Here is a 25,765-nt window from a genome sequence, read left to right as displayed (position 1 = left end):
ATAAATTTAGCCACTGTTGACAATTTGCTGTATCTTTCCAGATATTTATATACATACACCTATGCACACACAAACAAAAATGAAATCACACTCTAAGTATGATTTCCAATTTGATTTTTCACTTTCCAGTATCTCAGTACCTTTATACCAATAGCGGCCTTTTTAATGGCTGTATGAATTCCATTTAATTGATAGATTAGTTATCCATCTCACAAATATTCACTTCTGTGTATTAGGCATTATTTCCGGCATATCACTGTGTCTAGATGAATAAAACATTGTGTCCCTGGATTTCTCAGAAATGACATACTTTTTTTTGGCTTGGCTTTCTTAGACTTGACAACTTCCAGGTCCTAGCATACTGTGCTTATCTCTTCCTCAATTGCTTACACTGACTAGATCCATATCTCATCTTGATCTGTCTGCTTGTGGGTACACTGACTTGGATGAATCTAGTGGTCCTTCTAAGATCTTCCTGTCCATTGCCCTCTTTCTGGATTGATATAGAACTGGATAATTAATCTTTTTACAATGTTATTAGCACTACCATTAATTAAGAAGACTTAACTAACTTGCAACAAAGGAAACAAGAATATACAATGGGGAAAAGACAGACTCTTCAATAAATGGTGGTGGGAAAACTGCATAACTACATGCAAAAAATGAAACTGGACCACTTTCTTACACCATATTAAAAAATACCCCACCTCAAAATGGATTAAAGACTTAAATGTAAGATCAGAAACCCTAAAATTCCTAGAAGAAAACATAGGCAAAAACTCTTTGACACTGGTCTTTTAAATATACTAGAAGCCCGGTGCACGAAATTCGTGCACGGCAGGGGGTTGTCCCTCAGCCCAGCCTGTACCCTCTCCAATCTGGGACTCCTGGAGGGATGTCCGACTGCCCGTTTAGGCCCGATCCCACCAGGATCGGGCCTAAACGGGCAGTCGGACATCCCTCTCACAATCCAGGACTGCTGGCTCCCAACTGCTTGCCTGCCTGCCTTCCTGATTGCCCCTAACTGCTTCTGCCTGCCAGCCTGATCACCCCCTAACCACTCCGCTGCCAGCCTGGTTGATCTTAACTGCTCCACTGCCAGCCTGTTTGCTCCCAACTTCCCTCCTCTGCCAGCCTGGTCACCCCTAACTGCCCTCTCCTGCAGGGTTGATCACCTCTAACTGCCCTCCCTTGCAAGCCTGGTCCCTCTCAACTGCCCTCCCTTGCAGGCCTGGTCCCTCACAACTGCCCTCCCTTGCAGGCCGGGTGCCGCCCAACTGCCCTCTCCTGCTGGCCATCTTGTAGTGGCCATCTTGTGTCCACATGGGGGCAGGATCTTTGACCACATGGGGGCAGCTATATTGTGTGTTGCAGTGATGATCAATCTGTATATTACTCTTTTATTAGATAGGATAGAGGCCTGGTACAGGGGTGGGGGCCAGCTGGTTTGCCCTGAAGGGTGTCACAGATAAGGGTGGGGGTTCCCTTGGGGTGTGGGGTGGCCTGAGCGAGGGGCCTGTGGTGGTTTGCAGGCCGGCCACGCCTCCTGGCAACCCAAGGGGAGGCCCTGGTATCTGGAATTTATTTTCCTTCTACAATTGAAACTTTGTAGCCTGGGGCGGCAGCCATTTCTGTGGCAGTTAATTCACCTTCTACAATTGAAACTTTGTAGCCTTAAGCGGGTGAGCCCGGCCAGGGTGTGTGGAAAGCTTTGCTTCCCCTGTTGCCGCCGGCAACCCTGGCCTGCTCTCTCAAGCTCCATTCTGCCGCCATTTGTTTGAATTTGTTTACCTTCTATAATTGAAACTTTGCTTGGAGGCTTAGGCCTGCCCTGCAACGGCTATGGAAAGCTTGGCTTGCTCTGTTACCTGGGAAACCTTGCTCTCTGTGGCTGTAGCCATCTTGGATTGGGGTTAATTTGCATACTCGCCCTGATTGGTTGTTGGGCGTGGCTTGGCTGGTGGGTGTGGCTTATGTAGCAGAGTGATGGTTAATTTGCATATTACCATTTTATTAGAGAGGATTTTTGGACATGTCTCCCCAGGCAAGAGCGACAAAAGCAAAAATAAATAGGATTATATCAAACTAAAAAGTTTGATAGTGAATGAACCCATCCACAAAACAAAAAGGCAACCCACTGAATTAGAAATATTTGCAAATGATATATCTGATAAGGGGTTAATATCCAAAATATATAAAGAACTCATATAATTAAATATCAAAACCCAAACAATTGGATTAAAAAATTGCCAGAGGAGCTGAATAGACATTTTTTCTAAAGAAGACATACGAAGGGCCAACAGACACATGAAAAGATATCACAGTCATCAGGAAAATTCAACTCAAAACCATAGTGAGATATCACCTCATACCTGTAACATTGGTTATTATAAAAACAGCAAAAAGTAACAAGCCTTGGCAAAGATGTTGAGAAAAGGGAACCCTTTTGCATTGTAGGTGAGATTGCAAATTAGTACAGCCACTGTGGAAAACAATAGAGAGGTTTCTCACACAAAATAAGAACTACCATATGATCCAGCAGTTCCACTTCTAGCTGTCTATCTGAAGAAAATGAAAACACTAATTTAAAAAATATATGCATTCCTATGTTTATTGCAGTATTATTTACAATAGCCAAGGTATGGTAGCAACCTAAGTGTCCATTAATAGACAAATGGATAAATAAGATGTCTCTCTCTCTCTCTCTCTCTCTCTTTCTCTCTCTCTCTCTCTCACACACACACACACACACACACACTGGATTATTACTCAACGATAAAGAAATTTAATTATTCAGTAATTACATCTTGCTATTTGCAATGTGGATGGACCTAGAGTGTATTATGCTAGGTAAAATAATTCAGAGAAAGACAAATACTATGATTTCACTTGTATGGGAATCTGAAAAAACACACACAAAAAACCCCAGAACAAACGAAAAAACAAAACAAAACAGACACAGGCTTATGAATTTAGAGAACAAATGGATGGTTGCCAGAGGGAAGGCAGAAGGGGGATGGGTGAAAAAGATGAAGGAGAATATGAGGTACAAACTTTCAGTTATAAAATAAGTCACAGGATGTAGTATACATAACAGGGAATATACTATTAGTCTATTATACTATTGTAATAACTTTGCATGGTGACAGGTGGTTATTATATCATAAGGTATATAAATGTTGAATTACTATGTTGTATACCTTAAACTGATATAATATTGTATACCAACTGTACTTTAAAATTAAAAAAATATAGTTTCTTTTGTGCCTGATAACTTGAAACAGAACAATTTCTTAACTGTTAGCCTTTCTACCAATCTGATTTGAAAATCAGTTATTATCATTGATAATGAACTGGTAAAAAAAGGTTTTATTTATTCAATTTGTTAGTGAGCTTGCCTGCTATAGTCCTTACACTAGATTCAATCACAAACATACCCACACACCTACATACTATACACAGTCACATGTACAAAACAAGGATTTCACAGATGATCCAGCTAAGTACCCAATGACAAGAATGAAGTGCCTTTTGGTTTAGTGTGCTCCTTAGCCCCTTGTTAGTCCTCAATGTTCTTTTATTAAAAAACTAGAGGCCCAGTGCACAAATTCGTGCATGGGGGCGCGGAGGGGGAACCACTGCGGGAGGTTGGCTGGACAGTGGGGAGGGACCACTGCAGGAGGTTGGCCGGACAGGGGGGAAGGACCACGGAAGGTTGGCCGCCGACCCTTAGGAGGGAGCCGGGAAAGGGGCCATGTCCGCTGCCACTCACCCCTGGTTCCCTGTTTCAGCCTGGGCCCGAAGGCCCCGGGGGGGGGGGGGTGTCAGGAGAGGAGGCGATGGTCACTGGGCTGGGTGCGGAAGGAACGAACCAATGCTGTCTACGGTGCCCCACCATCACATGGTTCCCTGCCTCCCACCCTCTTTCCCTCACCAGCGGTGGGTGGGCGGCCCCTGGGGAAGAGAGAGAGGGAGGTGGGGAACCTCATTCCCTCCTGCCGCACCATCGCTGCAGTGGGCGGGCGGCCCCCCAGGAAGGGAGAGGACAGGAGCAAGACAAATCCTTGTGTCGAGGGCTGACTTTCAATAGATCGCAGCGAGGGAGCTGCTCTGCTACGTCTGAAACCCCGCCCCAGAAGCAGGTCTCTACGAATGGTTTAGCACCAGGGGCTGATGGGGACCTGCTGGCCAGGGGGAGGGGCCACAGGAGGTTGGCTGTGGGAGTGCACTGACCACCAGGGGGCAGCTCCTGCGTCGAGCATCTGCCCCCCTGGTGGTCAGTGTGCGTCATAGCAACTGATCAACTGGTCGTTGGGTCAGTGGGTCTTTTGGTTGCTTAGGCTTTTATTAATTAATTAATTAATTAATTAATTTTTATTATTTTAAAAATGTATTTTTATTGATTTCAGAGAGGAAGGGAGAGGAAGAGAGAGACAGAAACATCAATGATGAGAAGGAATCATTGATTGGCTGCCTCCTGCATGCTCCCTACTGGGGACCAAGCCCACAACCCGGGACCCTTGAGTCCACAGGCTGAAGCTCTATACACTGAACCAAACTAGCTAGGGCTAGACTTTTATATGTATAGATGGATAGATAATATATCATGACCAAGTAAGGTGTATTTCAGGAATGCAAGGTTGGCTTAATAGTCAATGGAATTCACCATATTTATAAACTAAAAATTATAAATGATACTATCATCTCAATGATGCAGAAAAAAAGCATCAGACAAAAATTCAACATCTATTCTTTTTTTTTTTTTTAGGATGGTTTCAACTCTTTTTTTTTTAAAAAAATAAATCTTTATTGTTCAGATTATTACAATTGTTTCTCCTCCCTCCCCCCCCATATCTCCCCACCACCCGGTTCCCACCCCCCCTCTGCCCTTACCTCCCCGCTGTTGTCCTTATCCATAGGTGTATGATTTTTGTCCAGTCTCTTCCCGTGCCCCCCACACAGACACCCCTTTCCCCCTGAGAATTATCAATCCACTCCCATTCTGTGCCTCTGATTCTATTATGTTTACCAGTTTATTCTGTTCCTCAGATTTTTAATTCACTTGATTTTTAGGATCACTTGTTGATAGATATGTAGATAAAGAGCTTCACAGATAAGAAAAAGCTAAAGGAGTTCATCACCACCAAACCAGTATTATATGAAATGCTGAAAGGTATTCTTTAAAAAGAGGAAAAAGAAGAAAAAAGTAAAGATAAAAATTATGAATAACAAATACATATCAACATCTATTCTTGATATAAATTGTCAGCAAACTAGGAATTAAAGGAAACTTCCTCAACGTAAAGGTCATTTATGAAATAATTTACAGCTAACATTGTACTTAATGATAGAAGACTGAATGAATTGCATTTCTATATTTTAGCAATAAACAGTAGCAAATTAAAAATTAAACTGCTATTTATAATAACATCCCACATATTAAATACTTAGGATAAATCTGAAACAGGATGGGTAAGACTTATACACTAAAAAACTATAAAATACTGAGAAATTAAAGAAGATCTAAATAAATGGAAAGATATAGTGTGTCATAGGTTGGAAGACTCAACGTGGTTGTGATGTCAATTCTCCCCATGACAAAACACCCTTTAAAAAGTTTATTAAAGTTTGTTCGCCCTGCAAAGCTGTCCTCCCATTTACTGTCCCATCTTCTTTATACTAAGCATCTCTAAACTTGCCAATTCAGACTTTTAGAGTAAGATTCTCATGAAAAAGGAGATGCTGAGTATTTTTCATTATTTGGACTTTGAGTCAAATGGGCCAGAATTCATTTTTACATCTACAGGAAGGGAAAGAGCAGCTATGAGATTTTATATGTGTACATGTATAGGCATATCAGGAATTGAACTTCTAGGCTGAACTCTGAGACCCAAGAACCCGCTCACTAATAAAATGCAAGCAAAACAGGTAGAAGAAGCAGTGGAAATAAAAGAATTTTAAACAAGTTGTAAAAAGGTTGTGGTCTGTGAGCTTCACTGACCGCTCTTGTCCTGATTGGCTTTACTGTCCGGTCCCATTGGGTCAAGATGGCCTTTCTGGCCCCATCCCACTTTCCTGGTCCCATAAGTCGAAACTGATATGGGCTGCAAGGACCAAAGAACACCTGCAGCGCCAGCTGGGGATCAGTCAGGAAGAGCCATGGTATGTTAGGCTTGGCCCCTATGAAGGAGCCCAGCTCGTCCATGTATGTGATGTAATCTGTCTGCAAAGTCTGGCTTTGGCCAAACCTGAGGAAAGAAAAGAACATACAGTAATGAGAAGCACCGATTTCTTATTTTCTATTTCAGAAAAAGTCAAATTTTAGTTAGCACCTCTAGTAACACCCACACTCCTCTCTTTTGCCACAACATTAAATTTATAATTTGTTCTTTGGCTATAAATAAGCTTTTATTTTTCTTTCCTTCCTAATCTCTATTCAACTTTAATGTCATTTTAGGCCTTTGCCTCTGGCCATGTGACCTGAAGTGAACTGGGTTCTCAATTTGACTGATTAATTTAGTTTTCTCTTTAATACATGATTATTCTTTTTTAAAATTTATTTTTAACTTAGTTGACATATAATTTAATACTCTAGGTTCATCCATGTTGTTGCAAATGGCAAGATTTTATTTATTTTTTTGTGGCTGAGTAGAATTCCATTGTATAAATGTACCACATCTTCTTTATCTGTTTATCTATGGATGGACACTTACGATGCTTCCATATCTTGACTATTTTAAACAATGCTGCAATGAACATAGGGGTGCATATATCTTTTAAGATTATTGTTTTCATTCTCTTCAGATAAATACCTCAAAAGTGGAACTGCTGGGTCGTACTGTAGTTCCATTGTTAATTTTTTGAGGAATATCTACTGATATTCATAGTGGCTGCACTAATTTTTAATCCCACCAATAATGCACAAGGGTTACCTTTTCTCCATGTCCTTGCCTACACTTGTTACTTATTGTTGTTTTGGTAATAGCCATTTTGACAGGTATAAGGTGATATCTCATTGTTGTTTTGATTTGCATTTCCCTGATGATTAGTGATGTTGAATGTCTTCCATGTGTCCGTTGGCCATCTGCATATTTTTGCAGACATGTCTGTTAAGATCCTCTGCTCATTATTTAATCAGATTTTTTATTTTTGCTATTGAATTGTATGAGTTCTTATATATTTTGGATAGTAACCTCTTATTGGACATATCATTTACAAATACCTTCTTGCATTCAGTAGATTGCGTTTTTGTTTTATTGATGGTTTCTTTCACTGTGCAAAAGCTTTATTTTTCTTAAATTTATTGGGGAAACTTTGGTTAATAACATATAAATTTTAGGTGTACAACTTTATAACATCTGCATACTCTATTGTGTGCTCACCATCCCATATCTAATCTCCTTCCATTATCTTGTTTACCTTTTTCATCTTCCCAGCAACCCCTTCCTCCCTGGTAACCAACAATCTGTTGTTTGTATCTATGTTTTTTTGTTTGTTGGAAAAGCTTTTTACTTTGATCTAGTCCCATCTGTTTATTTTTCCTTTTGTTGCCTTTACCCAAGGAAACATGTTAAAAAACATTGCAAAGACTGATGTGAAAGCATTTACTACCTTTGTTTTCTTCTAGGAGTTTTATGGTTTTAGGACTTACAGTTAAGTCTTTAATCTTATTGTAAATAAGTTTATTTTTGTATATAGTGTAAGAAAATGGTCTAGTTTCAGGTTTTCTTGCATTTGCCCCATTTTTACCAACATCATTTATTAATGAGACTGTCTTTTCCCCCATTATATATTCTTTTCTCCTTTGTTGTAGATTAATTGACCATAAGCATGGTTTTTATTTCTGGGCTTTGTATTCTGTTCCATTGATTTAGGTATTTGTTTTTGGGTCAGTACCCTACTGATGTGGAGTACAGTTTGAAGTCACAGAAGGTAATACCTCCAACTTTGTTCTTATTTCTCAAGATTTCTTTGGCTATTCAGGGTTTTTTTGTGGTTCCATATAAATTTTAAGATTATTTGTTCTAGTTCTGTGAAAAACACCATTGATATTTTTATAGGGGTTGTATTGAATCTGTAGATTACTTTGGGTAGTATGGACATTTTAATGATATTAATTCTTCCAATTTATGAACACTGTATATCATTCCATTTATTTGTGCCTTCTTCAGTTTCTTTCATCAGTATCTTATAGCTTTCTAAGTATAGGTCTTTCGCTTCCTTGGTCAAATTTATTCCTAGGTATTTTATTCTTTTTGATGCAATTGTACATGGAATTGTTTTCTTAATTTCTTTTTCTGATAGTGTGTTATTTGCATACTAGAGGCCAGTGCACGATTAAATCGTGCGGGTAGGGTCCCTAGGCCTAGCCTCCTGTGATCAGGGCCATCTTCTGCCTGTTCGCCAGTCCCCAGGCCCAATGCTGACTCCGCCGCCGCCACTGAGCTGCCAGGCTGTTGGGATCACCAGCTCATCCCCAGCTGCTGCCGCTGCTGCTGGGGCTTGAGGTGCTGATGAAGGGGAGCACGGCAGGGGATCCGGGTGCACGCACGTGCACCAGGCCAAAAGCCTCCGGCAGAGGCTTTTGGCCTGGAGCCGGTGGGGACAACCGGCTCCCCGCCCCCGATGGCTGGGGAGCCGGGTGTCCAGGGTGTCCGAGGCAGCCCCCCTCAGCGGCCGCCAATCCGGCCGTTGAGGGGGGGGGGAGCAGAGGCGCGGGGGGTGGGGGTGGGGGGGGGCAGGAGTCCCGCCCCACGTGCCTCTCAATGGCCGGATATGCCACCCTGAGTCCCGCCCTCCAGCCTCCTGCCGCCCAGTCGTGGGCGTAGCGGAGTGATGGTTATTTGCATATTACCTTTTTATTAGGTAGGATAGAAATGCAACAGGTTTCTGAATATTAATTTTATATCCTGCAACTTCACTGAATTCACTTATTTGAATAGTTTCTTGGGGAAATCATTAGCGTTTTCTATACAGAGTTATTATATTATCTGCAAATAGTGACAGTTTTTCTTTTCCTTTTCAATCTGGATACCTTTTATTTTTTTTTCTTGTCTGATCGCTGTGGCTAGGACAGACATGTGGCTAATGAGAAAGGAGCTTTTCGGGAAAGTGTTACAGTCATTTCTCAACATCAGCACTACTGGCATTTTGAACTGGACACTTCTTTGTTTAGGTAGACTGTCCTGTGCACTGTAGGATATGTAGAAACATCCCTGCTCTCTAACCATTAAATGCCAGTAGCATGTCTTTTTCATTTGTGATGACCAAAAATATCTCCAAATGTTTCCTGGGGGGCAAAATCACCCATTTGAGAATTTAGTCTTATACTGGAGAAATGTAATGACTATTATTTTCCTACCTAATACTGTTTGATTATAGTTAGTCTTTTAATTGTTTCATTAGCAAGTACAATCTCTTACCACTTGAGTTTCTTCCCCATTTTCATATCAATATCATCCATCATTTCCTTTGTAGTTGGCAGGGTACATGAGTCTAGAGAAGAAATGAAGAGAGAAATATTGAAAAAGACAAATCAGAAATGTATAATTGACACATGATGAATTTTATTCAGTATCTTTAGTAGAATAAAAATTCATAGAAAGAAAGATTTGAGAAGCCAGTGAAACCTGCTCTGGGAATCACAAAGCTCGTCTGCAATGAGATAGTGACAGCAGAAGGGTTTGTAGCTTTACATCATCCAATCTCATATTCCTGTGACCTTATGGAGGGCCTCATCCTCAATATACTCAGGAACCTTCATGCACATAATAGCTAAAAGAGTTTCTTCAAGTTTCTTGTCTACCTCCTCTTATTAAGGATTCTTTCAGGAAATAATCTGGTGAAATAGTTCACTCTTAAGGGACATGGCAATGAAAATGGGACAGTAGACAGAAGCATGGTTTTTTTCAGAATCAGCCTGCAGCCAAAGAGGATATTGTAAGGTCTATAAATATCTAATCACTATGTTGTACACCCAAAACTAATATGATATTGCATGTCAACGGTAATTGAAAAATAAAAAATTTTTAAAAGGGGGCAGCAAAATCTTTTTTAGTTTTTTGTGATTTTCACTATATCAGCCAAGGTTTTTTCCAATTGCTGATGGTAGCTCGTTGGCCTTTGTAACAATGGCAAGAAGTTATTGTGACATTTACAGTGTACAAATACATCCCAGTCCTTGTTAGCATCTTTTTTTTTTTTTTTGCAGCTCTTTATTTATTTATTTATTATTATTATTTTTTTAAATTTCTTTATTGATTAAGGTGTCACATATTTGTCCTCATCCCCCCATTCCCATCCCACACCCCTCCCCATGGATGCCCCAACCCTCTGTTGAACTTAAGCATTGGTTAGGCTCATATGCATGCACACAAGACCTTTGGTTGATCTCTCCCCCCTCTCCCCACCCTCCCCTATCCTCCCTCTGAGGCCCGATAGTCTGATCGATGCCTCCTTGTTTCTGGTTCTGTTCTTGTTCATCAGTCTGTGTTGTTCATCATTTCCCCTAGATGAGCGAAATCATGTCACTAGAGATATACTTATAAGAATTGAATGTGCGACGAGCAATAATAGTTATGCTGACAGGCAAATGAATCAGTCTGTAGTGAGTTTCTTTCTGGTCCAACAGTTCTTTTGAGACCCAATATCAATGTCCACCAGTTCCTTATGAGTACATGTCAGCACTGACCCCTCAGCTCTGGATGGTGGACAAATGGTGGTAATGCAGGTCCGACTCCCTCTGGTTTGGTCTCGGCCGGATCCAGGGGCACGGCTTCACCCGGATCCAGGGGCCCACGGCCTCACCCGGACCCGGGATCCAGCCTCACCCGGATCTAGGGGCACACGGCCTCGCCCAGACCCAGGATTCAGCTTCATCCGGACCCAGGGGCGCATGGCCTCACCCGGACCCAGGGGCGCGTGGCCTCTCCCAGACCCAGGGTCGCGTGGCCTCACCCGGATCCAGGGGCCTACGGCCTCACCCGGACCCGGGACCCAGGCTCACCTGGATCCAGGGGCCCACGGCCTCACCCGGACCCGGGGCCAGGCTCACCCGGATCCAGGGACCCACGGCCTCACCCGGACCCGGGACCCAGGCTCATCCGGATCCAGGGGCCCACGGCCTCACCTGGACCCGGGGCCAGGCTCACCCGGATCCAGGGGCCCACGGCCTCACCCGGACCTGGGGCCCAGGCTCACCCGGATCCAGGGGCCCACGGCCTCACCCGGACGCAGGGCCCAGGCTCACCCGGATCCAGGGGCCCACGGCCTCACCCGGACCCGGGGCCAGGCTCACCCGGATCCAGGGGCCCACGGCCTCACCCGGATCCAGGGGCCCACGGCTTCACCCGGACCCGGGGCCTTGTTAGCATCTTATCTCAGCGTAGTGGTGCACTGTGATCAGATATTTGCTGTACTTCTATTAGAATTTTAATCGTTTTGTTTGATGTTGTGTCCTAAGTGCCAAGACAGAGCCTGGCACATAGTTGGTGCTCAACTAATATTTGCTGAATGAATAAATGATACCCTTTGTTTCTTAAAAATTTTTTTGGGTTTATATACTGTATCAAATCTTCTTACAATACCTCAGGCACGAGGCACTGTTGTGCCTTTCAAGAGAAAAGACAATGCGAGTATTTTATAGGGGAGCACCATTATAAAAGATCACATGACAGGGCTTTTAGCGGTAATTCTCCTTCAAGGTACACATGAAAGAAAACCTAATTTATTCACAACAATTTTAGAAAACATATACATACATTCTACTAGTATGATTATAACACTTTCTTCACTATCTGTAGTCTAAGCTTTTATGAATAGTATGTTAAGTAAGGTATTCCTATATTGGCCAAGATTCTTGAACCCTTGAATGAATGGACACTCTTAATTACAGTGATGATCAATATCATTGGAGTAAATTAAATCAATATATTTGAGACATTGCCTTTTCCCGTGTAATTCTTATATTCTTGATTTTTTCACTCGGAGCCCATGGAGACCATGGATCTAAGAGTGGAGGATAGGGGAGAAGATTGTTCATAGAGTAGGAGCGAGCTGACATTGTTATTCTGACACACATGGATAGCAAGAAGGCCTGCAGCATGTACTTGACATGACCTTTCCAACCTTTGCCATGTACTTTGACATTTTAGTGACCCACTGCTATCCTTCTCTTGCTTACAGCCTATCCAAGTCCTTCCAACTCTCCCACTAGAAGTCTAAGCTCTTTAAAACAGCTTATATGGGCCTTCCACACTCTGGTTCTTTCCTCCATTTCTTGCCACTCCCTGCCTCTGCTTTATATTGCCTCACACCAAAATGTTTCTGGATCCTCACACATTTTATGCTGTTCTCACATTTATGCCTTTCCTCATGCTGTTCCCTCTTCATGGAATAACTCACTGTCTAGCTCCCCTCACTGGAAAACCCTAAAATTTCCCCTATTGTGGCATTTCCCTCACCCTACTTTAAATTCTCTGAGGTCAAGCAGCATGTCTATCTGGTTTCCTTTATATATCTAGCCCCTAGCTTGGTATCTCAGTAAATGTTTGCTGACTAAATGAATGAAAGAATGGCCCACCTACTTGCAAACACTTTAGCAGCCCAGCGGGCTTGCTGGTCCGCTGTGGGGATGGCAGCCCCAAGGGATTGGACTAAGCCAATCACGGCCAAGGTTGGCTTCTCCATCATTGGGGGGAAGATGCCTTTAAACAAGGTGACCTCATTGTTTCTGCTTTTGATGATGGAGTCATCAAGGAAGGGGTAGGCGTATGCATAGCCTGTTGCAAAGATGACAACGTCAATGGCCTCAAACACGGTCCCATCCTCAAACACGGCTGAGGTTTCTGTGAACTCCTTCACACCAGGCTTGATGAACAGTGTGCCACACAGGATGCGTGATGGGAGCTCATCATTGAACACAGGCTCTTTCCTCAGGGCACTGCAGAAACAAGAGACAAGACCTTTGCTGTAAAGTACATCATTTCTAAGAGATATCTACAACAGCCCTTAGTATTTCAGCCAAATTGGAGCAGGTGAACATCGGCATGAGGACAACGAACTCTCTTCTTTTGGGTAATTCTTTTCCTATTGCCTAAAGCAATTCTTAAGAATTTCTGTCTGAGCTGCCTCTTTTGGTACCTGGAAACTTGAAAATTCTCTTATGGGTATGTACACTATTTGGAAACTCATCAAATAGGTTAGAATAACACTAATTCGGAGGCATAATAAAGTGGTTGAGTGTTGACTCTGGAGCTAGATGACCTAAATGTTTAACCTAGCTCCAACTGTTTCTGGCTGCTACTTCTCTGCACTAGTTTTCTTTAGTGTGAAATGGGGATACCATAGAATCTACCTCATAAGGTAGCTCTGAGAACGAAACAATGTTCTATAATGCACTTAAAAGAGTGCCTGGCACACGAGAGCATCATTATTATAAACTAGAGGCCAACTGTTGCACGAAGAGATTCGTGCAATAGGCCTTCCTTCCCTTGGCTTCCAGCACTGGTTTTCCTCCGGCATCCGGGACCCAGACCTTCGCTCCGGCCAGAGTCTTTCTTCTTCGTCTTTGCTGCAGACTCTGGCCAGAGTCTGCCATCTTGGTCTTTGCTGCAGACTCCCGGAGTCTGCAGTCTTGTCTGTGCTGCGGCACTCCGCTCCTGTAGATCCCTTCACCCCCCCGCCCCCCACCTCCCTCTCATAGCAGGCGTCCTGCCCTGCTTGGCCACTCCGCGCCTGGAACAGCTGGGCGGTGGCAATCTTTGGCCTTCTAATTTGCATACTCACTCTGATTGGCTGTGGGCATAGCGGAGGTATGGTCAATTTACATGTTTGTCTATTATTAGGTAAGATTAACTATTACTGTAACTAAGGTCTCATCGTACCTGACGAAATCAGATTTGTTGTGGCGGGATGTTTTATTGCCACGCCTTTCATCAACTGTGGTCATAGAAGAAAGTATAACAACTTGGATACTGCACTTCTGTTGCCAAAATTCTAGGCCTTCTTTTTTTTTTAAATGATATTCTTCATTTTGAGTTAACTTCCTTTCAGGGATTTGGGAATTTCTTCTATCTCAAACCCTAAGGAACTTTATAAATCTTAGAATTTGTCCCTATACTTTCACATTGTCCTCCACCTCTATAACCCTGCACTCTCTTCTTTCACCTTATAAGGTGACAACAAGTAGGTCACAGTGAACTTGTTTTTCTCTCCCCTTTTCCACCTCTGCTCTCCAAGGCAGGAGTGAGAGTATGCCAATGCATTAGGCTACTTGGAACCTTTTCTGGGAGGGAGCTTAGTTGTGGACTTCCAAAACTATGTTTCAGTTGTCTCAAGAACAAAGGCAAAATACAATTTGCAGTTACTGTTACAGGACAAAAGAAATCTTAACTAGCTTGAGCTTTAGAACTTCTATTACATTAAACATAATTTTAAATGCATGAAATCACCCTTTCTTTTTTTCTTTTTTCATTAGGGATCTAGCAGTCTGCCAGACTAGGTAGCATAAGTGCTGTGGAGTGAGGCTCTGGCTCCCAAGCCTGGCATTTGCTATTTCAATTTCCAGTTCCCTCTTATTTTTCCTTAACCTGTTTCTCTAAACACAATGAAACACTTTTGCTAGCATGGGCCAAATATAAAATTTCTCTGTGAATCCTCTCTTTTCTTACCCATTTAAATCTTTCTTCTGTTGATACAGTGATTCTTCTACCTGGAATGCCTTACTCATTAGAAGGGGTTGGGCTCTGTCTCCATAGAGAAACACATAAATGAATCTCATTACATTTATTGATTTCATCAGTTCTGTGGATCTCAAATACCTGACGTGTCCCATGCCCTCTGACCATCCTGAAGAAATGCCAACTCTTCCATGGAGGAGGAGGTTTGTGCTTTTGTTTTGAGACTTCCTACTTGCTAAGACATGTTAATTGCTCCATAGAACCATATTAAAAATTTGAGGCTATTAAAAAACAATATTTTGTGAAACTTGATAGTTTACAAAGTAAGTTGTATATATTTTTAATCTTACTGAATACCACAACAGTCCTGAGGAGTAGGTATTATTATTTCTATCCCCATTAACCCATAAGCATGGACAAGATATTCCTTAAAAAACAACAACACAATTTAGCCCTAGCCAGTTTGGCTCAGTGGATAGAGCCTTGGCCTGTGGAGCAAAGGGTCCTGGGTTTGATTCCAGTCAAGGGCATGTGCCTTGGTTACAGGCTCCTCTCTGGCCCAGGCCCTGGTCAGGGTGTGTGCAGGAGGCAACCAATTGATGTGTCTTTTTCACATCATAGTTTTTGTCTTTCTTCTCTCTTCCACTCTCTCTAAAAGTCAATGGGATATTGGGTAAGGATGAAAGAAACAAACAACCCCCCCCTCCCACAATTTATGCCCAGTCAGTGTTGCTCAGTGGTGGAGCATTGACCTATGAACCAGAAGGTCAGGGTTTGATTTCTGGTCAGGGCACATGGCTGGGTTGTGGGCTTGATCCAGTAGGGGGCATGCAGGAGGCAGCCAGTCAATGATTCTCTCTCATCATTGATGTTTCTATCTCTCTTCCCCTCATTCCTCTCTGAAATAAATAAAAATATATTTAAAAAACCACAAACACAGTTTATGAGTTGGCTCAGCCCACAAACCTCTGTCGAGATTGTAGCTACCACAACTGAATCCTGCACATCAAGGTGATCTAGCTGCCTGCTCTATCCCCATTTTGTACTCTTCCATATGCCTTTCCCCACTTGACTAATTTCAGTAAGATTTTTATCCCATACCTGATCTCTGGGCTTACTGTGTCTCCTTAATAGTCCTCTATTTAATCCCACCAGCCTCAGTGAAATAACTAAAATAAGATCTAGAGAGAAAAAATTCCACTTAAACTAGTGTCCCATTCTTTTGAATGATAAGTATGTATTATTTGCAGTACCCATTTAAAGGCATCAGGCCGTAGTTCTCATGCTTAAAGCATGTGTTCATCTTCTTCACATATAACCAATCAGAGAGGAATGAAGGAAGGGCATTCTGGAGAAAGGATGCAAACCGGGTAATATACACCATGTCCCAAGGATAGCCGTCATCCCAAACCCGGCTCATGACCCAGGAACCACTTCTGGTGCTGATCATGACCTGGTGGGGGAGGCAACATTGATTTCAATATCATTATGTGAGAAATAAGCAGATACAACACAATTCTATGGACATATCCATGTATTTATTTCCTTTTCTATCCAGGCAAGAGCATATCTAAAAAGGTGGGTTCATAATTGAAACTAGGTAGAGGCAGACTACTCCCCCCTCCACCCTAGAGGGCTAGTGCATAGTTGTTGAACGAATGAGAACTTGCTATCTCAGAACCAGAGGGCTCTGTATTCAACCATGACAGATTTCATCTTCATACACTCAGAGGATAAGATGGTAGGTCAGGTAGAAACCAGCTAACCCAGTGGACCTCAGTGGTGGTAGTTGCTGGGTTGTGTGGGGGAAATGTAGCTGAATCTCTAGCTGAAATGAGGCTGAGGAGATGCCAAGGACTTAATTCTGTTCTCTGTCCTTGGTTTCCTTTGCCATTTCTCTCTACACACCTACCCAGCACCTTGTGGGGCAGCCCACAACATGGCAGCTGCCTCAGCCTGGAGTCAAGCCCGGCTGTCTGTCTATTGTACCACTTTTGTAATAACCCAAGGGAAAGGTGACTTTAAAAATCCTTAGCTTTTCTTTCCACATAGTTATGAATTTATTTATTGAGCACCTATTTCCTTAAAAATATGCTGCTTCTTCAGGGTCTACTGGTCATGTATGATGCAGCCTGGAGTCCTCTGGGAAGCCTTCCTTGGCTCCATCCAGGCTAAGTTAGGTTCTTCTTTCATGGTGCTGCCACTGCCACAGCTAATGCCACTGATGTCTCATTACTTCCTTCTGCAATGGTGTGCATACCTATCATCCCAGCTCCACCCATTGCCTGCTCTTTGAAGTCAGGACGTAGTCTGACTTATTTTTCTGTTTATTTATAAAAAGTGCCTGTGCCTGGCCGGTGTGGCTCAGTCTTTGAGCATCAATCCATGAACCAGGAAGTCATGGTTGGATTCCTGGTCAGGACACATGCCTGGTTTATGGGCTCGATCCACAGTAAGGGGTGTGCAGGAGGCAGCCGATCAATGATTCTCATCACTGATGTTTCTATCTCTCTCTCACTCTCCCTTCCTCTCTCTGAAATAAACAAAGAAAAAAAAAAAAACAAATCTGAAACTCCTACATTAAAAAAAAAAAGTGCCTGATATTGGTTGAGCAGTAGCTGTTGAATAAACAGTAGTAAGAACTATATCTTGTGTATCTTCCAGACCTTCAGAGTCGTAAGTGATAAGAATTACTATTAAATAAGTAAAGGTAGAGCCTGACTAGCCACCAGTTTGCTTGGAGGTGATTAGAACCTAAAATTAGTAAAAAAAATGCACACTTACATATATGTATAGCACATGCACTTACCTCTGGTTCCAGCAGAATGCACTTACATAAGAGCATGGGCCACATTACCTTGCTTCACAGGGAGAATGTCTATAGTCTTCCCTGATTTAATGGGCATATATAGCAGGGGGATTCCTTGTGGTAAGACATGGCAAACACTGTCCTCAGTGTTTGGTTTAGTAGCACAGCTGTATTCCAGGTGTGTTTTCCCCAAACCTTTCTGATCATTTACCTGTGTAGCCAGACGACTGAGCTCAACAGCAATGTCACATCCTGAGTTCCCCAGGCCAATCACAAGGACTCTCTTCCCCTTGAAGGCTTCTGGGCCCTTATACTCCCGGCTGTGGAGGTAGTGGCCCTGAAACTGGTCTAGGCCTAAGTAGAACATGGGGAATAGTGTGAGTTGATTTTAGAAGAAATTATAAAGACTCACATATTTTGATATTTTTATTTTTAAACCTCCTATTAGCAGTCTTAATTTTTAAGAATAGCCCCTATTTGAAATGCATTTATTCTTTTGATGGTTTTTGATAAGAAACCTTCCAATAGTTACTATTAGTGCCTTTAAGAAATGCTTAAGATATGAGAACTTTTATTTTGTTAATCCTCACCAAGGACATTCCCCGCGACCCCCCTCCCCCAATTGATTTATTTAGAGAGAGTGGAAGGGAGGTGGAGAGACAGAGAGAAACATTGATGTGAGAGAGACACATCAATTGGTTGCCTCCTGCGTGCATCCAGACCGGGCCCAGGGATTGAGCCTACAACTGAGGTATATACCCTTGACCAGAATCAAACCTGGGACCCTTCAGTCTGTGGGCTGGCACTTTAACCACTGAGCAAAACTGGCCTGGGCGAGAACTTCTAGTTTTATAATAATAATAGCTAATATTTATTGAGAACTTACTGTGGGCTGGGCCCTCTGCTAAAGGCTTTATATATTTATAACATCTCTGAATGATAGCTATTGGTATTATCTCGATTTTAAAAGACAAGGAAATTGAGACAAATTTGTGACTTACTAAATTCACATGGTAAGGAACCAGTGGAATAAGGAGTTGAGCCAAGGTGTTCTAAGCCTACACTATCTATTGTAAGCCTAAAGGATATATATTGCCTCTTAATATTAGTGGTTTTGACCTATTTTCCCAGAATCTCTACTCTTTTAATTATCTTGGCCTATGAACATCATGCCTTGAGATGGGAACTCTAATATTTTTGAGTGGACATGTGTTTCTGTTGGAAGGAAGAAAGAAAGGCTATTTGTGTATTGTATTTATTTGACATTTGCTACTTTCGTATAGTAATGGAGTGTGCCAACACACACACACACACACACACACACACACACACACACACTGAGAATTTTAAAGTTAATTTGAAAAATGTGGACATATATGAAATTAGAAAACCCAAATTTCCTCTATAAATAACAAATGTGTTTATGTTATAAATAAGAAAATGACTTTCTTTAAACAATTTTGCAGTTGGACTTTTATTTTTGTGAATGTATCACTTCACTCAGAGATCCCATGTGCTGTAAGGACTTACCTTCGAGTCTAAGATATGACCTGTGTCTTCATCTTAACTCTGACTTACAGGTCCTTGATTTGTTTAGTATAGAGGTCCAGGAGGCCAATTATTACTATATTTCACGTAGCATCAAACTTAAAAATTTTGTTTTGAAATCTTTGAGACCTTAAGAATAATCAATGTACAATCTATGGAAAGATCTACTTCAACATTGATGTTTGTGTATAAGTCCCAAAATTATTACATGTTTTCCAAACTTACCAGGAAAAGAATCATTAGGCAGATTGGGGTACACATGATGTCCTGAACAAACCATTACAGCATCAAAAACAGTTAATTCCTGCTTCCCATTCTTTTCTGAAACAACTTCCCATTGGCCAGTAACTAAGAAGCTGGGACATTTCTTTACACTAGAAACCAGGGTCTTAAAGAAAATCAGAAAGAGATTTCTTTTAGTTATAATTCTATATCTAATGTTTTAGCCGTGTTTCTGTGGAGGAAATAATTGTTATGAGCTCTCCTGGTCATTGAGAAATGTATGGGAAGACATTCAAATAGGAGTCACAGTGAATCTTCAAATCTCACAAGGAAAATTCCTTACTGGGATATCTTTACTCTTTTGACAAGTAGTTAGTAAATTTGGGATATCTAACAGTGGGTATTCTGGAGGAAAATGCCATGTCATTTGCAAGTCTCCCATCCTCCACGACTTTCATGACTTCTTCCTCTTTGTTCTCACTTCCCATCTATTCCATATGTATGAGAATGTCTTAGGCTTCAAGACAGTCTCTCCTTTTCTCTGAATAGACACTCTTCCTTTGGAAATGTTAGCCACTTTCACAGTATCATTATTATGTAAGTATAAGTAAAAAATCAAATAAATTGATATAAATACAATTACAATAATAATTTATTATAATTAATTAAATTATTTTAATTCATAACATTTGTTATAATTAATAATCATATTTGGGACAATATATAATATAATTTTATTTATTATTTGTTATTTTAATATGACAAATAAAACTATATATGTAATCCCAAGTCATAATTTTTCTGATTGTTTTTTGAGGTATATTTGCTCTGTATTTAACAGTAATGAATTGAGGTTAAGAGTTCTAAACAAAGGTAAAGCATTGTTTTTATTTACAGAGTCAGTGCCTCTGTGCCATAATTCCCAAGGCTCCTAGTCTAAGGAGCTAAGTGGGTGGACAATGCTGGAAAAAACTGTATTAATCATTCAATTAAGTTGCTACTTTCTTCATAATGGAAGAATTTCTAATGAATGCCATGCTTTCTTGAACCACAAAGTATTGACATGAAGTATAAATAAGAACTAGAGAATTTGAGATGGTTGCTAAAATATGAGAGCATGAGGGTGGAATGCACACTGTGGCAGCATTTTCTGTAGCATTTTAAAAGCTCTCAGAGATTCATGGGGAACATGTTTAGGGACAAAAACAAAACAAAACACATCAACAATGCATGAATACCTTACAATCTGCACCAACACAGCTTACCTCCCTGGGGCGGTGTCCAACCATTTGGCTCTGATTTCTCTAGGTGAGGGCTGTGGCCTTGCTCTTTCTCTAACCCATATACATTTTTATGTCAACAGCACAAGTTACAAGGCTCATACCTCAAACTGTATATATCTTAAAAGATTCTTCTTTTCAGCAAATGTCCTTATGTATTCCTGGAGCTTGCCATGGTGCAGGAAGTTGGGGTAATCCTCAGGGTATGGGAAGTCCGGAAAGCACATCATCTCCTTGGAAGAGTTGGTGAATACAGACGGGTAAATGCTGGCTCTGTCTTCTTCTACATGTTCCTGGAAGAATAACAAAGCTTAAAAAGGAAAACAAGAATGGTGTGGATATTCAATGCTCTGATGACTGAAAGCTTTTTAATATGTAAAAGAAAATAATAAAACCTCCCAAAGACCCATGAAAAAAATGAACAGGTCTCTGTAAGATCTGGAAAGAAAGCCATAGCTCCTGGCTCAGAGTTGGCCACTGTCAACCTTAGTCCTGTTATTCTAATAACCCCCAGTATTAGCTATGTTTTTTCAGTCCCATAGAGTTTTCTTTCTTTTTTTCAATCAGAGCAGTGATTCTGATCTCATGCTCATGTTAAACACACACACACCCACACACCCACACACCCTCCCTTCTTCCCTCCCCACTAACCCCTACTAAATCGTCTGAAGGAGGCTGCAGCTTTTAGCCTACTTAATTGACTATATGGTGTTCAGCAAGCTCTTCAACAGCAATAGAATCCTCTGTTGAAGTGGTTTCCCAACGTGGATGAAATCAGAATCACCTTAGACCATAGGTTCTGGGTACTACCCCCAGAATTTCTGACTCAGTGTGTCTGGGATGGAGCCTGAGAATTTGCATATCCAACAATTAGGCAATTGTTGATGTGGCTCGTCCAGGGACCGCATTTTGAGGACCACTGTTTTATTGGAAGTGAACTCTGTGCTTGAGGAGTTCCCTAGCTCACCAATTAGCAGCTTTCACTCTTTACCAGGCTTACAACTTGTGTTCCATGGGCACTTCATTTTAAAGTCACTGTGCAATTGAAAAGCAGCTTCTTTTGAGAATTGGTTGAAGGCTTACTTGAAAAATCAACATTTCCTCTGTTGCAAGCACAGGGCAGAAGTTCACACAATATGCAGCCTTAGAAGTACCTTCAAGAGTTGGCAGCCTCAGCTTCCCCAAATCCTGAGGGAACTCCCATGGAATGATGGAAAAGCAAGGAATGTCATGTTGATGTTGGACTCCAGATGTCTGTCTCCTGCCAGCCCCAACTGACCTCGGGAAGATTGAGACAAAAAGTACTGGAAAGAATTGTGAAGATTGTGTCTCTTGGGGCTGCCTGAGCCCTCAGTGTTTTCCCTGAAGTTGGAAATAACACTTAGTCTGCTCATGGTTGCTGTAAGCTCAAATTTAAACTTTTTAAACCTCAATTGGAAGTTTCTGCTAAGGTCAGAAAGAAGGTGAAGGCTCATGTTTGGGAGGTTCTCACGTCTGTTTTCCTTGTTCCCCACAGCTGGTGCCTTTCATTGACAGTTAAGAGAAGAAGGGTTGAAGGAGGTTTCTCAGCTGTCCATTGAAGGCAGGGAGGGCTGAACTGCAGGGTGGGGACTAGCTAAAAAAATGTAAGATTCTGCTTTTGAATTATTTCCATGTTAAATGAATCTATGCCCTTTGGCCCCTGGACCCCAGCCAATCAGAACACGGGGAGAAGAATGTGTGTCCTACAGCCCCTTGGATTTTTTCCCCTAAGAGGCTGCTCTCCAAACAAAAGGAAATAGATGTATTGTATAACAACAGACAATTGCTCCAGAGAGCTCCCATTTTCATTATTTCAATATGTTGGGTGGTTCAGTAAGGCAGAAATTAAGCTCAGACTCTGCCTCTGGCTGAGAGAGCTTGCTCTAAGCCCAGAGATCCAAGCAGCTGCAGGCAATTTCTCACCGCCTGCCTGGAGTTATCACTGCATCCATGTCTCATCTTTGCTGCTAGAACATAAGCAACTTGAGGGCAAGGTCAGAGGCAAGTTCAAGAATGCTGTATGTGAATTTTAGTAGTCTGCCTTGATCTCCTTTCCTTTTCCATCTCTGCTTATCAGTCTCCTTTCTCTTGATCTAAATACACCCTGAGGTCCAGCTCAGAAATTGCCTCCTCCCTCACCAACTGGAAATCATCTCCCTCCACCATGCTCTGATGGTCTTCACTGCCCTCATCACATGTTCACTTGTATTATAGCTATCCTAATGTTTGTTTTCTCTCTGCTTTTGAAATACTGGCTGCCTGCCGTACCTCTTATCTGCAGCTACACTTAACACAGTGCCATATACATAATTACATAAATATGTATATTTGTTGAATGAATGAATGAATAAGTAGAACAAATGTTCAGATAGTTCTATTCCCCCCCCCCCTTTGCAGTCAAAATATTATGACCTATTGTACTCAGGTTGTTGAGCAAGCTCTTATTACAACAGATTAAAATTGTTTGAGGCCAGGAGGCCCTGTTAGAGAGTATGTGAAACTTAAAACATGCCCATACTCAACCTTCTAGTGTGTAAACCCAATTGACTTTTATTTTATAGGAAAAGCACACAGTGAAAAGTTCAGAATGATCAGGTTTCTTTCTTCTGGAACACCTTTGCCTAACAGGACTTGCAACACGATAGCTTATCTAATACATTTTCCAAAAATCCCTCTCTGATCATACATTGTACCAAGCCACTTTTCTTTGAAAAGAAGGAAGGATTGTGGTATGTGGAGGGGGCTAAAGTTTTCAATATTTGTATATGTTTACAGCCACACAGAGCCTTTGATATAATTCTGCTTATACACATGACCTCATGGAAAGGAGACATCCCTTTTGTGGATAGCCCAGAATCTGACATTGCATCTTACCGACCTATCATCTGATCTGGCTGCACTGGTTAACTTGGACCCCTGGGTACACCACGTTTAGTGCCTTCTCTGGAGTGCTGGTTACCCTATCTAGAAACCTCTTCCACCTGATACTGTCACCCTGTTGGACACTGTGCATCTGCAGGGTGCCATTCACAGGCTACAGTGGGAATGGCATTCTCTGCAATGTGTCACCTAATGGACATCCTTCAAGTCTCAGCCAACAGCCATTCGTGCAGGAAGTTTTCCCTGACCTGCTGAGATTTCAGTAGTCCACCCTCTTCTAAATCTTAAGGCACTTGCTCATTAACAGTCACCACGTTGACAATCTAGTTGTAAGGTTCCATAATCTCATATTTGAAACTCTTCTGGCCACATATATTTTAGAATTTATAGACCTGGGATGATTTTCCATAACACTCCTTGGGAGATCTTGTTGGGGGGGGGCACCCTATAAATAAAATGCAATAAAATTCTGCAGAGAAACACAAAGTGGAGCAAATGAAGACTATAAATAGCCTTGTGGGTTCAGCTCATGCTTTCTGACCGTAAGACTTTAGGATACATTTGCTATCAAAGGAGCTTTTGCCCATTTTTGATAAAAGGATTGTGGACCTATATGGTGGCTTGCTTCACCAGATGGAGCAGAAACTATATATGTAGAGTGATTGTGTCGCCTTTATTAGTCTTCTTAGTACCTAGTACACAACTCTGCCAAAATAGATGCTCAAGCAGCATTTAATTATTGCTAATGAGATAACAGAGAACCATTTCATGATTTAGGCAAAGCTGGCCATATCTCCCTGAGCAAATGTAAATAAAGAAAACTGACCCAGCTGGCATGGTTCAGTGGTTGAGCGTCGACCTTTGAACCTGGAGGTCATGGTCGGGGCACAGGCCCAGGTTGTGGGCTTAATCCCCAGTGTGGGGCGTGCAGGCAGCAGCCAATCAGTGGTTCTCTCTTGTCATTGATGTTTCAATCTCTCTCTCCCTCTCGCTTTCTTCCTGAAATCAATAAAAATATATTGGGAAAAAAAAGAAAACCAAATTCTTTTTTAAAAAAATCCTTACCTGAGGATATTTTTCCACTGATTTTTAGGGCGAGTGGAAGAGACAGGGGAAGACAGAGAAATATCATTGTGAGAGAAACACATTAATTGGTTGCCTCCTGCACGTGCCCAGGGCCCTTGGCCAGAATTGAATCTGGGATCCTTTGGTCCCCAGGCCAACACTACCCATTGAGCCAAACAGGCTAGGGCAGAAGACCGAATTCTTAAAAAACAATAACAACCTCTTGATGATTCCCCAATGAAAAATAAAAATTAATGATCTTATAACTTATGTAATATTTTCAGGATTATAGGACCCCTAGTTTTTAAAAAATATGTTTTCATTGATTTTAGAGAGGGAGAAAGGGAGAGGGAGAGAGAGAAACATTGATGTGAAAGTGATACATCATTCGGCTGCCTCCTACATGTCCCTATCAGGGATTGAGCCGGCAACCTAGGCATGTGCCCTGACCAGGAATTGAATCAGCGACCTTTTAGTGAATGGGACAACACTCAACCAACTGAGTCACACTGACCAGGGCCCCAATATTTTATATGTAAACTTTTGAGGTGAATACAAATGTGTTCTAAATTCACACTGATAACTCTATTATAGCAACCTTTTGTAGCAGGTTGGGTTTTAACAGACTAGGTGAGAATACATTTACAAGGTGAATGATGTGGATATAATTAATGTCTTTAAGCCAAACACATAACAGCTACATCCAATAATGATGATTAGGGAATTCACAACAGAAAGGCTAAATTTTTTTCCAAACTTGGCTTTTGAAATTTAAAAATTGTGTTTATACTGAATATTTCCTTATTATATGGAAATATTGGTTAGGGGCAATCAGGAAGGCAGGCAGGCAAGCAGTTGGGAGCCAGCAGTCCTGGATTGTGAGAGGGATGTCCGACTGCCCGTTTAGGATCAGGCCTAAACGGGCAGTCGGACATCCCTCCAGGAGTCCCAGATTGGAGAGGGTACAGGCTGGGCTGAGGGACAACCCCCTGCCGTGCACGAATTTCGTGCACCGGGCTTCTAGTCTATATTATAAAAGGCCTGTGGCTGTTAACGCTGTAATGCTGTAACGACCAACGACCGGATGGGGAACCACGGGGAACCGGGTGGGTGGTGGTGGTGGCCGGAGCAAAGCAGCCTGGGTCCCGGGTGGGTGCCTGGCAGGGGCCAGAGTGAAGAAGCCTGGGTCCTGGGTGCCTAGCGGCCGGCGCTGTGCGATTTTGCATGCTGGGCTTCTAGTCATTTATAAAAGCTTATAATGC

The 25,765-nt window shown here is 41.9% G+C and overlaps 1 protein-coding gene across 1 annotated transcript in view; it reads right to left on the bottom strand.

Annotated features, from left to right (window-relative positions):
- Positions 1–5,905: 5,905 nt before the first annotated feature.
- The window catches only part of LOC307092943 (putative dimethylaniline monooxygenase [N-oxide-forming] 6), a gene marked incomplete at its 3' end in the record, with an annotated part of 28,765 nt that continues 8,905 nt past the window's right edge, over positions 5,906–25,765 (bottom strand). Inside the window, exons 4-10 of the mRNA XM_079760535.1 lie at positions 20,642–20,830; positions 19,261–19,423; positions 17,699–17,841; positions 15,932–16,131; positions 12,585–12,940; positions 9,423–9,495; positions 5,906–6,248 (exon numbers count right to left, since the gene is read on the bottom strand). Of these exons, the coding sequence (XP_079616661.1) occupies positions 5,906–6,248; positions 9,423–9,495; positions 12,585–12,940; positions 15,932–16,131; positions 17,699–17,841; positions 19,261–19,423; positions 20,642–20,830 (1,467 nt within the window). The remainder of the gene's footprint in view (positions 6,249–9,422; positions 9,496–12,584; positions 12,941–15,931; positions 16,132–17,698; positions 17,842–19,260; positions 19,424–20,641; positions 20,831–25,765) is intronic.

Source organism: Cnephaeus nilssonii (genome assembly GCF_951640355.1).
Source record: "Cnephaeus nilssonii genome assembly, chromosome: 21".
NCBI lineage: Eukaryota > Metazoa > Chordata > Mammalia > Chiroptera > Vespertilionidae > Cnephaeus > Cnephaeus nilssonii.
The sequence above is the reverse complement of the archived record's forward strand: the minus strand, read 5'-3'. Positions and strand labels throughout refer to the sequence as shown.